The following is a 14222-nucleotide window of genomic DNA, read 5'->3' on the forward strand; positions in this document are numbered from 1 at the left end:
GCTACAAGAAATACATCGAGCATCCGGTGCACTTTCTTGATGAATCTCAGGTATAAACATATCTCATACCATATCTTCAGTGTTATTCATTACACACACAATACTGTACATACCACATGGTATTGCCTATGAGTTATCAATCTCTTCTTATGCTATCTAGCTCTATCTGTCATATATAGCATTGTCCATGCTATGTAGCTAGTGCACAAAAATTGAGGAATAGCTCTATTGGTGCATGTCTTTGTGCTATATGGCACAAAAACTTTTGATAATATGTGCTATGAACTACACATAATACATATAGCATGCATATTTTCTTCATTGCACAACCTTTATGGTGCATATGTCCTTGTGATATATAGCAGAGACAGTCTCCGATATATAGCTATGCTGCTGAAGCTCTCTGGGCTATACAGTAAACAAACTAGCTATATAGCATATTGACTATGAATATACAAGTATTATAAATATTTCCAAATGAGCTAATAACTTAGTCTATGCTATATGGAAGTATTTGTGTTATATAACACAACTGTATATATTAATAGCATAGTAACTCAATATGTACTATATGGCATTGTTTGTGCTATATTGCACAACTATATATATTAATAGCACAATAACTCAGTCTGTGCTATATTGCACAATTGTATATATTAATAGCACAATAACTCAGTCTATGCTATATGGCATTATCTATGTTATATAGCACAATTATATATATTAATAACACATCAATAGATAATTATATGTGCTATGAAATACATCTCAAAAAAATAGCATGCATATGTATGTGCTATATAGCTATTAATATTTAGTAATACCTTGTCTATGCTATATAGCTCTGTCTCTGCTATATAGCTAGTCCACAAAGACTTACATGTCCCTCTGCCATATAGCACATGAATAAACAAAATAGCACATTTACATACACTTATGTGTGCTATGAACTACACATCAAAAATATAGCATGCATATGTATTTGCTATGCTATATAGCTATTAATATTTTAATCTTACTCTTTATGTGCTATATAATTAGTGCACAAATATTAAAAAATATGTCTAACTTACTCTATCTCTCTGCTATATAGCACAGTCTGTGGTATATAGCTATATGTGTCTTCTTATGATTTATATATATGGATAGTTATCTTTCTACAATTCATACTAAAGCTTTACTTCTGCCCACACAAACAAGAGGAGACAACAAACAAAGTTCCAATTCAACTCTTTGAGGACATTTAAGTTCAAAACAAGCATGGTCAAAGTAAATGGAAAGTGTTGTCCCTCAAGCATGTGGCTTTTAATGAGTTGACAAAGATGATGATAGGACCCATTAAAACCTTCATCAAGCACAATTTCACTTATAGATGGCAGGCTGATCAATACTACAGAGAGTGCTTAAGGATCTTTCCTTTAGATACCATTGTATCAGTAGTAGATTTTGCCGAGAACTACTCATTTAAAGAGCAAAATTAGATATAATCCATGCATTGGCATACAGATCAGTGCACAATTCTTATTTATAATACGTATCAGTGTAGCAGTATACGGATGATAGTATTGTCAAGGAGATGCATTTCTATATTTCTGATGATGATAAGCAACACGATACACTCTTTGTCTAACACTGTTTTTTTTCTTTATAACCAGTGGCTTAAAGAGCAGGGTTTGAATTTCAAGAAACACTGGGTGTGGTCAGATGGTGTAGCTTCATAGTTCAAAGCTACAAGACCATTCTACTTTGTTGGGTGATTTTAAAAAATGAATTTTTGACACCTCACAATGGGAATTCCCCCCTCATGAAGGAGGCGCCTATTTCACATGTGTGGTGGAGTTTTAAATTATCAAAAATTGAGATATTTTATCTCTCCTCTCTCCTAATTCAAGTCTAGTTCCAAAAAGTAAGTTAAACTGACCAAAAAATGGTCAAAAATTGACCAAACTGATCTGAAAAATTCTAGAATCAATTTGCTTGGTTAGAAGCTCACTTTTCCCTATAAATAGAAGCCTCCTCCTTTGTTGAAGCTTAATAGTGTTTTATGCACTGTTACTCTACTCCTCCCAAGAGCCAAGAACGGTGAATTTCTTAATAATTCACTAGTTTTTCACCATTCTCTCTTCTAAAGATTTGGTGGCCACTCTTGTTGCAAACAAGAGTAGAACCCTCAAACCATCAAGCCAAGGAAAGCTCCCAAAATTCATGTAAGTTAGAAATCTTATATTTTTCTTTACTCTTTTAATGGTTTTCTAATTTTTGTTTTGTTTAAAATGATAAATCGATGCTATGCCTTGTTGGAAAGGCTTTCCCCTTCTCTCATTCTTAAAATCAGTCCTTCTCTATCCTAGTTAAGTAATCTAATTGTTGGAATTAAACTTTTCATATTGTTTCTCTTTTAAAAGTGAAATTGACTAGTTTAGAATGCTTTAAGCTAATTGGCGTTAATTTCTAAGTAAATTAAAGTAAAAAAAATTAAAAAATGATCAACCATACAAAGGAGGTTATGGCAAAATTTTCTAAAATTTTGTGAAATAAGTTTCATCTTTTATTATTCTAAAAGAATAATCCCTATCGTTTGTGTATTCTAAAAGTGTTACTTTCATCAAAATGGATTTTTATACATAAATAGATGCAAAAAAAGAATATTTTCTATTCTAAAAGTGTTACTTTCATCATTATTGATTTGTATGCATAAAATAAAGTGTTGAGTTGACATGGAATTTTTTTGGATCATGCCATGGCAAGGGGGAGCATGATTGCGCTGGCGCTATAGTAAATAAGGCCCTAATACACGAACAACTTAAGAGCGATGGTTTTCTTCTTAGACAGGCTGCTGATGTTGTTGAGTTTTTCACAAAAACAATGTCCAATGGTGTATCTAGCTTCTATGCACAATTCACTAAGGCACAATAACCTGCAAAGGCATCACATAGGGTACTATTTCAGTTGCATCATCTTCAGCCTCAGCATCTGTATCAGCCATTGTAGCAACCTCAATGATAATTTTATCATTCACATTCCACATGTGGTAGCCTCAACATTGGCATTTGCATGAGCATTAGTAGCATCCCTAACATGTAAGTTCCTTGCCCTGTCCAGCATTTGCCCCACAATTTTGTGCATCATCCACTACTTGATGAGGAAAAATATCATCAACCATCTTGCTTACTGTGTCAGCATCTGTCCCAACAAGTACATTTCGCGCATCATCCACTAATGTAGGGGATGTTGTATCAGCCATCTTGCTTGCCATGTCAGCTAAAGCCCCAAGATGTACATCTTGCGCATCATGCACTAGTGCAGGGGATTTTGTATCAGCCATCTTGCTTGCTGTGTCAACATCTGTCCCAGTGTCAAAAGCTTGCACATCAACTATAGCATTAGCATCTACCCCATCATCAAAAGCTCGCGCATCAATTGTAGCATTAGCATCTGTCCCAGCGTCAAAAGCTTGCACAGTTCCAAAATATCTTGTATGTGACCTTGAGGATATTGGGCAATTGGTTCTAAGGTCTATGGTTGGGCACATGATTTTGGACATGTTCACACCTCTTGTTTATGTTACCGTGATTGCTAACATGGTATCAAAGCCTGGTTCTTCAGTGCGTAATCCTTGCTTATGCTCAATATATTTAATTATCATCATTAGTGATTAATCTCTGAATCATCATTTTATAGCTTTTGAGTCTTCTCCCTCTTTAAAATGACTGCAATTATTGCACCAGTGCCTGCGTTTTATCAGAAACGTGCAACGCAATGATGCTTCATCCAGATCAAATTGGCCCGATTCCTTTGCTACCCGGGGTTTTTTTTATGTCTACAAATCCGTTGCAGGCCTCATTAGACACCACTTCAACCCTGTGTAGCTTATAAAGACATCTTTTGGTAATATTGAGATTAATGCTTACTTAATGAGTTTAATCATGGGATCAATGGCGTATATCTCATCAAGACACAGAGCCCTAACTGTGTCTTGAGGGTTTTTTCACTTGGTTTGGTGGAATGCCTTCAATTTGATGCTCCAAAGTGCCTTAATTCTCTGCCTCCAAATTAGTGAGTTCCTCGATCGTTGGTGGTTTAATCTCTGAAGTTACACCTAATCAGTGTGATTAATCATGACTTCATCATGTGAGTCATCCAATATCAAATATTAAGTCAAGAAAGAGAATCAGGAAGTCCAAAACCAAATCCAAACCTTACTATTATTCTCATGCAAAGAAATTAGGATTTTCAAAGTTTCTTGCAACTCTCATGCATTTATGTGGGGAAGGAGGTTTTTAGCATTTTTTGGTCTTATTTGTGAGGGCTTAGACATTGCTCTTGGATCAATTATCCAAGACGTAAGGCCTACCCAAAGTCATGGCCAACGCCAAAGTTGATAAATTTAAGGGTTACAACTTCCATACTTTGTAGACAAAGATCAAATTTACCCTAATGAGAAGGGGTTTATGGGTAGTTGCAAATGGCAAGGAGAAAATGCCTACCACCAAGGAGAACATGAGAAGGCACTATCGACAATCATCACCTTGGGTCTCACTGATACATATATCCATTGTATAGATATATATATCCATATACATATGGAAAGGATACCTTCTATGAAGCCTATAACACTCTAGAGATATTTCAAAGATCAGTCTTCTCATAAAGTTCTTTGAAGTAAAAATGAATCCAAATGATTCTCTTCCAACTCAACTTAATTATATGAAAAGTATTGTTAACTTGCAGGTATCAAGAAGACTATTGAGGAGGATGTTATCATAACATTACTCTTGAAGGGCATACCCCAAAAGGAGTTTAGTAACATAGTTACTATACTTGCTAATTTGCCAACTCCAAAGCTGATGGATGTGGAAGCATCCTTATTTGATGAGAGCAACAAAGTCAAACAGAGCTAAGGGATTACTGAAGGAGCCTTCTTCAACAAGGGAGGTTTCAAAGGCACCCTTAAAAGGTTCATAGTAGGAGGAGTTTCTAAGAAAGTCTTGCAACTTCTTTGGAAAACCAAATCATGAAAAGAAGGATTGTTTCTATCGAAACAAAGCACAAAAGGATTACCTTGTAGGTGGAGCAAATTCCAATGAAGAATGAAGCAGAGGTCTCAACTAAGGCTAATTTTATAGAAGATTGTTGGGCTTTCTAGACCGACTATAGAACGTGTTCCTACCTTTTGTTCACCCCTCTTTCCTAAGTTCGTTTATAAGCATAACTAGAGCTTAGTATCTAGCATCATAACTGGCATTGTAAACCAACTTTAGTAAGACATATGGGCACCAAGATGATCATCATAACCAACTTGGCCGTATCAGCGCATGGTTTTGGGCATGTTCCAAGACATGCCATAGAAACTCATGGGATGCTTCGATTGCATTGAATTGGTGCTCATTTTGATGCTACTTTTATATTAGGGAGTTAGTGGACACTTAATCACATTCTTGATCTTTTTGTACTCAAGCCTATTTATAGGCTTCCATCTTATGCAATTAGATGTCTTTTACCACTCTTCATATGATCATTATGTTGGGCCCTTGCTTAATCATGTGCTTAACCTTAATCACTTTTCTTCAATCATCATGCTTAAACCTCATGATTAAGCCTCTTGTTTATGCTACCATGATTGCTTACAAAAATGAGCATACATTTTTTATAGGGGAAAAAACACCAAGAGGGTTTGCAAACAAACCACATTAATGCGGCTTTTCCAAGTCCCCTTGATGTGGCTTGTTTCCAAGGTCTTTATTTCATCAACTAGAAGCCATGGCCATGAGCATAAGGGCCATGGTCCAGCATTGATTCTCAGCTCGTGTTGGTAGAAAAACCACAATCCCCATCATTGTGCACCTTCATCTCAACCCCTCCATTAAGATGAAGCTAAACTCCTCAAAGGTGAGAGCTGTAGATTGAACTCTTGTTTTCAGGAAGTTACCAAGATGTTACTTGGAGGACAACACTCTTAGACACCCTCAAGCTAGATCTTCAGTGGTGTTATTCAGGTTTGAATTCTCAGCCAATGTTGATGGTGGGTGGGGTCTACTGGCAACTATTTATCACAATCTAGTGTCAATTGGCTTTGCAAAGAAGCTGTATACAAAGCCTAGAACTCTCATACCATTTAAGCTAACCTACAAAGGTGACGAAAGCTTAGAACACTCACAAAATCTAGGAACTTTTTAAAAAACACAACTTCAGAACAATAGAAGACAATGATAAAGATAAGTAGAGTATGTTGCACAGAGAAATGATATAATGATAGCTGCATTCCACACTCAAGCATTCCCATGGAGGGATGTTAGATAGCTACTGCTAAAACTCTTAATAGTGTGGCTATAAGGTAAGGAGATAAACACACAGCGATGATGACTGGTGTGATATGTAGAGACAAAGCCTCAGTGTGCTTCTATATAGGCTTGGAGACGTGGGGCAGCCCACTTTGATATGTAGTCATAGTCGATGCTATTAAAACCTACGGCACTGTGTATAGAACCTCATGCCCATGGCTTGAGCTAATGAAAAGACAAGCCCAAGGGGGCTTGGAAGGAAGCTCGCATTGATACACCCTATTTCCATGTCCTCTTCGAATTTTCTTTCCAAAAAATGCATCAAGCTAGCATGCCTCAAAAGGGCATGAGGGCATGCTAGCTTTTCTTTACAAAAAATGCATCAAGCCTCAAAAGGGAATGCATTTTTTAAGAAAAAAAAAGAGGGGGGGGGGGGGAGGGGGGACAAGCTCCTTGATGCAACCTATTTTTCTAGGTCTTTGTGGGCTCTTATTTTCAAAAAATGCATGCCCTTTGCACCATGCCTTGTTCCGAATTCAATCATATACAAAATTTGGCCATGAGCCTCATGACATTGCCTCATGTGCCCATGGACCTATGGCCCTTGGCCTCATGACCATCAAAACCCATGCCCATGACCCTTGGTGGCATATCATGCTCATCAGACTGAAACAATGCCATGAAAACCCAAGCCCTCTTGTCCATGTACATCTAGGCAACATGCCCATGATGCCAAGAGCTTACATATTTGGAAAAAAAAAAAGCCCAAGGGGAGCCAAGAAATTTTTTGGCTATGCCTCATGCCTTTCAGGCATACAATAGTGGTAATTAATGTCATGGAGGATAAACCAAAGCTATGGTAGAGTGACTCTTCTAATGCAACTTTGCCAATGTAATACAACAACAACGGTTACAACCATCCTAGATGGAGGCTCAATAGTATGTCATCACGGAGGATTTGTACCATAGGTTGGGCTGATCACCATTGGAAAAAATAGATTTTATCATAAAATTGGCAAATCAAGCAAGGGCCAAGCCGCTTGGAATCATGCAAGATATACCAATTCAGGTTGCAAGACTAATGTACACAGTCCCATTGGTCGTTGTGCCAAAGACACAGATTCCCCCATAATTTAGTGCAATATTGGGAAGGTCATACCTCAAAAGGGCAACCGTGGTCCATGACTGGGAAAAGAACAAAGTACACCTGCAAAACATAGAAAGGGCAATAAAGGATGATCCGCATACATAGGTGTCAAAGCCAATGGAATTAGGGACTTTGATCTTGTATCAAACATTGCATCAAACGCCTCAAAAAATAATCAAGGAGAGCTCTTACAATGGTGGCACATGGAGATACATAGTTATGAGCACATTAATCGTTGAGCCCAATAGTTTCATGAACTCTGTCTGCGTCAACTACTAGTACATGTTTAGAACTTCTCCCGCTTGAGGAAAGCATCCAGAAGTACATATTCCTAAGCACCCTTTGCCAATGCAATACTACTACAATCACCCACTATTTGGGGTGACCTCAAAAATACACAAAAAGGGTAGCAACAGAGAAGACTTGCTTCTAGTCAACTTGTAGCTGCACATCATTCATAATGTGATGCAAGACTCCAAAGCTCCTTCACTTCATTCCACAAGCTCGCAGCATGGGCAAATAGCCATAGCTAATGCATAGGGTGCCTATTGTTCAGCATTCTCCTTTAGTACAACCATATGACAACCAGTGAAACCTATTGCAGAGCTTAGGTATTTTACATAATAGAGAATACTAATATCTACTTAAAGATGGGCCCAAATGCATGTATGATTGGACTGCATGAGACCCAATCTAGGTGTGCATCAAACTACACATAAGCAAAGGAGGAAAAAATTGATTGATAGAAAAATATTATAATACTGGAGCTCAAGTTAAGAAGGAACTCCAGAACAATGAATAAGCTTAACTATACACATGAATTGCATTGCAATAACAATGTAGGAAAATACCAACCTCCTAGAATCCCAATATTACAAACCAGACGATACCAGGCCATGAAGGGTGACAATACCAATCACCACACCTTCACAGTTTACCACAGGGAGAAAGGTTACTGGTGAAGGAGGCCCTTCCATCTTCTCCATGGCATCGACTGCCATTGCATCAGGGCCTGTATACCTCGGAGATCTGCCTCAAAACAAAGTCAGCATTATCAAATCTAAACACCCAAGAAACCCTTATGGACTTGTTCAATGCTCATATCCACAGCTGTCACCTGTTGCATATCTTCCCAATAGTGAGTTGGAAAATCTTTTCACCATAAGCTTTCAGAGTTCGTCGTAGATCACCATCAGTGAAAGTACCAAGGAGACGGTGGTTGTCATCAACCACAATCAAGCAGCCACACCCTTTGCTAGTCAGCTCCACAAGTTGGTCCATTATTAGGTCACCTTCCTTACAAATGGGCACCTCGTTCTCTTTCTTCATCACATCTCGAACCTGCACGAAAAGATAAGAAGTCCAATTCAAATCTAGAATGAGACCACATCATGATAGGGAATCACAAGAAATGATTCATGAGTCAGAATTCAGCTTTGACCTTTCTCGCTCTCTCTCTCTCTCTCTCTCTCTCTCTCTCTCTCTCTCTCTCTCTCTCTCACACACACGCGCGCGCGCCTGCCTTTGTCTCCTCGGCTTATCTATTTTTAACATGGGGTTATGTCGAGCACTGTGGATTATCTGATGGGGTCTCCCACTTTCTATATATATCCAAAACTTAACCATCCCACCACTGGCCTTCACCATATCAGGACCCTTCCCTACACATAACAACCCCATCCCCCCCCACCCTCCCACCCCCCCCCCCCAATGTCCAATTTTACTCACATCCACTTTCATCACGATATTGATCCTATTTAGACCACTTATACCAACAGATGACAAATCTTGAACTTTCAGCACCCCTCTTACATTAATTGCATATCTTTTGTTTGATTGTCTTCACTATCCACCCCATCCATATCATCATTACTTATGGACCCTACCCTCCACTTGCCTTCGGCTGGGAGGTGAGTCCGCCACTTGCTTTCCTTGTGTGATCAACACATGTGCCCATGTCAGCTCTGAATGCAAGACGATCATGGCAGGACATCTCAAGGATGCCACATAAGTTCATGCAAGATGTCACCATAGTAGACATATCTTCATAGATAAACCATTGAACAAAGTTTCTATCACTTCTTCGGAGGTGAATAGCAGACTCAGCCATGATAAAGGCTAGCACTAAAGAGAACACAATGGCCAGGCCCAAAAGCTGGGCTAGTCAAAACTGGCTGACCAGCATCTGACCAGCAAAATAGTGAAAAGTGCACCTATAAATAAGTGGCTTGCCCCCCCCCCCCCCCCCCCCCCCCCAATCTTGATCCTGTTGCTAGCTTCTTTCCTTGCTGTTCAGCCTCTCCTGAGTCCCCAGACAGCAGCAAATAAGCAATCAAACAGCAGCATGATCCATAGTCTTCAAATTGCACCTGTGGAAAAAAATGGAAACTCCCAAAAGCGGCAAAAAAAAAGAGAATCAAAAACAGATCCCATCACCATGTCATCATGCCACATCATAGGGTTAGTTGCATTCCAAAGGCAGGCGCACATACACAAGCAAGATCAAGTTGATGGTTGCAGTGCAAGGAAGAGATGGATAGGCACCACAACAGCAACTGTACATCTGCACTTACAGTGGCACTCACATCTCTTCATTGACATCTAAAACCAACCTTAATGTGATATGGCATTTTAGTCAACACAAACTTCCATAGCTTGCCAGCCTGAGCTTTCCAGCAGTGTTGTCAACAGTGCTGAAAAGGGTTGGCTGGCAAGTTGGGATGCATACACCTCGACAGGATTGGCAACATCAAGCTTTGACAGCTATGGCATGATCATCTCCTATGTCTCAAAAGTCTTGGGAAGACTTTGGGTGGTTTGTTTTAGCATTCTTTTTCAGCTTCAGCCTTCAGCACTTTTGACCAGCTCATACACAGAGCTTTTTCTCGAGAAGTAATATAGTTGCAGATTAGGTCTGTGTGCGCTTGTAAGTTAGTTCAAGTGTTTCAATGCTTTTCTCTCTGTTGCTCGTTTGCATCTAGACAGACAGGCCTTACAGGTCAGCACAGCAGCAAGCCAACCAGCTGGGGGAGGGGGAAAGGGTGCAAGACACGAGTGTTGGTGTCATACACTTGTTAACCTCTCATCCCCTACACTCTTTTCTGCTCGTAGCCATGCTTTTGTACTTGATTCACTCCAGTACATCACAAATGATCTAGCCAACAAGGTTGTCCACTCTCCCCGACTGTTTGTCATGGCTAGTAAAGCCCTTGGTTGGCAAAGGATTGATTTTAGAGTGCTCCAATGCATCAGTCTCGAGAGCTTACTAGAAGTAAAGAAAATCTATTCCAATACTCCTTTCTAGACAAGAACATCAACTCTCCCTTGCTATTTGTAAACTGATTCTAAAAGACATCTAGATGAATGTGTGTTTCGAACTTCAAACTCTCCCTACTTTGGATTTTGGTTCTCAAGCACTTCCAGATGGCCTCATTTGTGTACTTCCAGCATGACTAGAGGCCTCCACAAAGAGATCTCACCGAACTAGTCACCCCATGAAAAGAGATCTTAGGTGCTCAAGTAGATCTCTCCCTGATGAAGTGATTGCATTATGTTTTGATGCCTGTGAGATGTCCTCACATGTAGATTTGTTGCTGAAGACAAGCGACCAACCACAGGAAATATACATTACATTGTTTTTGACACTAACCTTGAGAATGAGGCGCTTTCCGATACGGCCAGCCGGGTGGTTCAACGCATACTGCTCTTTCGTCATGTTCTTGGCCTGCATGAGGGCAATGGCAACTGTGTCACCAAAGAGCATCTGGATGGTTGTGGAAGTGACTGGGGCGAGGTCGAAGGGGCAGAGCTCTCTCTCAAGAGGGAGGCAAACATGCATATCACATATCTTTCCAAGGTTTGAACTCTTGAGGCATGTGACACCAACAAGATAAGCTCCTTTGGCTCTGGCACATGGTACAAGGCGGAGGAGCTCCTCAGTGGACCCACTTTTGCTGAGGAGGACGACCACGTCGCAGGGGCCGACAATGCCGATGTCGCCATGGAGGGCATCAGTAGGGTTGAGGAATGCGGCTCTGGTGCCAGTGGACACTAAAGTCTGAGAGATCTTTTGGGCTATGAAGCCGCTCTTGCCCACACCAGAAAAGAAGATGGAGCCCCGGGCCTCAAAGCACAGCTGCGTGAAGGCGTGCACCTGGGCGTAGTCGAGATGCGTGAAGAAGAAGCGGAGGAACTTCTGCTGCTCGCTGAAGAGGAGTTTCAGCTGGCCGATCCCGAAGGTGTCCTGTGTGGGAGAAGGAAGAGCTGGACGAGGAACAGGAGAAGGAGCAGAAATAGCCAGATCTAGCAGCTGGTCTAGTAGGGCTCCCATAGCTGCTAAATAGAGAAGAAGAGCTCATCTTTGAAGGGTTAAGGCAAGAAACTAGATGCTTACTTAAGGTTGGGTTTTTCTTTGGGAAAATGTGGGTGTATGAATTTTAATATAACTTTGAGTTTATTTCAAGTATCATTGCATACAGTAAATTAATAATCAGCTGCATCGATATAAAATAAAGCATACCTTTTTGGGATAAAAAAGAAAATGTTTCTAGATGAAATAAACTTGCTAATTTATTTATACTATATATAACGGAGACTTCATTCTCTTATAACATGTGTCATCAAAGAATGCAAAATGGGGGGTGGGACAGAGAGCCGGGAGGGCTGAAAAGAGAGAGAGAGAGTGACAACCTCGTCAAAGACTGCAGGTGAGAGCCGACTTGTTAGAATAAAGAACTTCGAAGTTTGCACAAGAGTCAAAACACGTAAGGGTTTTATAGAAAAATATAGGGTTTAGAAAGGCTCCTTCATTGTCCCAAGTCAAGGTTACTTTTTGACGGGGTGTCGTGCCTCTTTTTGGGACACTTTGGTCATAAAATACAAGCATTTGATTAACCGTCTCACAAAATAAGGTAAATTATAAAAAAACAAGCATTATTTCTACTAAACCTGTCATTGGGAAGGGTGGGTAACCATCAAAAATCATCCTTGGTCAGAGTGATGTTGATGGAGAGGTAGAGATCCATGAGAAGGGGTCACCAACAGACATTGCCAGGAAGTAAAAGAAGGGATACCTCCACTAGAATAAACAAAGCTAGAGAGAAAAAACAATCACCAATTGAACCAGTCCATTACAAGGAAGAACACACCTCCACCACCAAAGGGTGTGGTGACCAAGGTACGGCCACCATTAATTAACGGAGCGCTCAGCGTGGAGTGAAATAACGCTCGAAAGCAAGGGTTCTAAGCCAATATGTAGCACTCCATTTTATTTTGTGTTTTTATCAAATAACTATAGCGCTTTCCTCTCTCTTGGATGAGGAAAAAAAGAGGGAATGCTGGATGTCCACCAAGGCCTGCCGATATTTAGAGAGAGAGAGAGAGAGAGAGAGAGAGAGAGAATTATAAAATACCAATATCATCATCAAGGGTTTTTGGCCTTCCATGCCTACGGAGAGAATTATAGAATACCAATATCATCATCAAGGGTTTTTGGCCTTCCACGTAAAGGCCTTAGTGTTCACTTTAGGTTTTTGGCTTTGGAAGTTTTTGAGGCACAATAAGTGGCTAGGGACACGATAAATAGAAAAATTTATTCCTATTCTCTCTCTAAGCTATGTTGTTTCTCTCTCTCTCTCTCTCTCTCTCTCTCTCTCTCTCTCTCTCTCTCTCTCTCTAGGCAAGCCTTTGTGAACATCCATAGGATGTTAAATAATTAGATGGAGGTGCCCATTTTAAAGCATAAATTGAAGGGTTGTGTATCTAATATGGAAGATTTAATAAATTTTTTACTTATTATACCTCAAAACTCCCTCTATTCAAGCTTGACAATTAATTAATTGCCTAGGGTACCAAAAAACAAAGAGGAGGCAAAACGACGGATCACCAGTGACCACTAACAACAAGCACCAGCGCGGAAAAAAAATGATGGAACACTAACGACAACCCAGAAAAAAAAAGACAGACCACCAAACAATGTTTTCTTCTCGAGAAAAAGAGAAATAAAAAAAGTCAAAAAAAATAAAAAAGATTAGGACCCAACCCAAGGTTTAATCAAGTTAAGTTTCTAATGCCCAACTCCTAAGGTTCCCTTCTATCAACTAATTAGTTAATGTGCAAACAGAATTATGGGCCCATACATATTGGGACTCGAAAACTTCCCTAGCCAAAAACTTCAAGTGAACACTAAGGCCTTTATGTGGCAGGCCAAAAATTATGCACGAAAATAAGAAGGGAGGGAACCGTTTTTTTTTTCGAGGGCTTGGGGGGGAGCGTCCTCACTATGTGGCACACGAGGAGATAAGATCTAGGGCGGAGGGGCAAGACGCACCTATCATGGGGATCTGGGCCGTCCATCCGAAAAAAGTAAACTCGGCTAGATGAATAGGGCACCGGCAGTCGGGGCCAACAAGCTGATGTGGCTAGAGGCGCACTGATGTGGCGGTGCATGGAGACCAACATGGATCCACGTAGGCGGATTCCCATGCATTGGCGTGGTGAGGCATGTGGGTCGCACGTGGACGCCAGCTGGACCGCTGCCCATGGATGTGGCGATGTATTGAGAATTACATGGAGGCTAGCTAGGCGAGTATCCGTGCGCTGACGTGACGGGGCATGCGGGTGCCAGCCGAGGCACCTCTCACACGTTTGAAGTTTGACGGGGATTATCTATGTAAGAACAGGAGGCTTCCATGATAGGCGGGCACATATGAGTTTTCTAGTAATGACGTACTCAACAACCGCTACGAGGATTGTCACGAAGAGTCTTGCAACTTCTTTAACAAGCATTTCTGCGA

General features: G+C 40.5%; 1 protein-coding gene across 3 annotated transcripts; it reads right to left on the reverse strand.

Moving 5' to 3' along the window:
* Window positions 1-6862: 6862 nt before the first annotated feature.
* On the reverse strand, window positions 6863-11852 carry SETH3 (Sugar isomerase (SIS) family protein). Of its 3 annotated transcripts, none has more exons than XM_086823347.1 (4): window positions 11078-11807; window positions 8546-8769; window positions 8284-8457; window positions 6863-7488 (listed from the first exon to the last, which is right to left on the reverse strand). In XM_086823347.1, exons 1-3 carry the CDS (start codon window positions 11756-11758, stop codon window positions 8301-8303), a joined length of 1062 nt encoding a protein of 353 aa, XP_086679473.1. In that variant the 5' UTR covers window positions 11759-11807; the 3' UTR covers window positions 6863-7488; window positions 8284-8300. The 3 variants fall into 3 exon arrangements, with proteins under 3 accessions (XP_086679473.1, XP_086679472.1, XP_086679471.1); XM_086823346.1 differs by lacking the exon at window positions 6863-7488 and adding an exon at window positions 7537-7973; XM_086823345.1 differs by lacking the exon at window positions 6863-7488 and having other exon boundaries at window positions 7537-8457; window positions 11078-11852.
* Between the last annotated feature and the right edge of the window lie 2370 nt (window positions 11853-14222).

The sequence above is a fragment of the Cibotium barometz genome, chromosome 29 (assembly GCF_041138505.1).
Source record: "Cibotium barometz isolate CiBa-2024 chromosome 29, ASM4113850v1, whole genome shotgun sequence".
Taxonomy (NCBI): Eukaryota; Viridiplantae; Streptophyta; class Polypodiopsida; order Cyatheales; family Cibotiaceae; genus Cibotium; species Cibotium barometz.

Excerpts from the sequence above, each read along its gene's own strand:
- SETH3 (XM_086823347.1), bottom strand. The coding sequence starts at position 11,758 with ATGGGAGCCCTACTAGACCAGCTGCTAGATCTGGCTATTTCTGCTCCT. Across the intron at positions 8,770-11,077 it reads GAAAGCGCCTCATTCTCAAG|GTTCGAGATGTGATGAAGAA; the intron begins GTTAGTGTCAAA and ends CTTTTCGTGCAG. Across the intron at positions 8,458-8,545 it reads ATTGGGAAGATATGCAACAG|ATCTCCGAGGTATACAGGCC; the intron begins GTGACAGCTGTG and ends GTTTTGAGGCAG.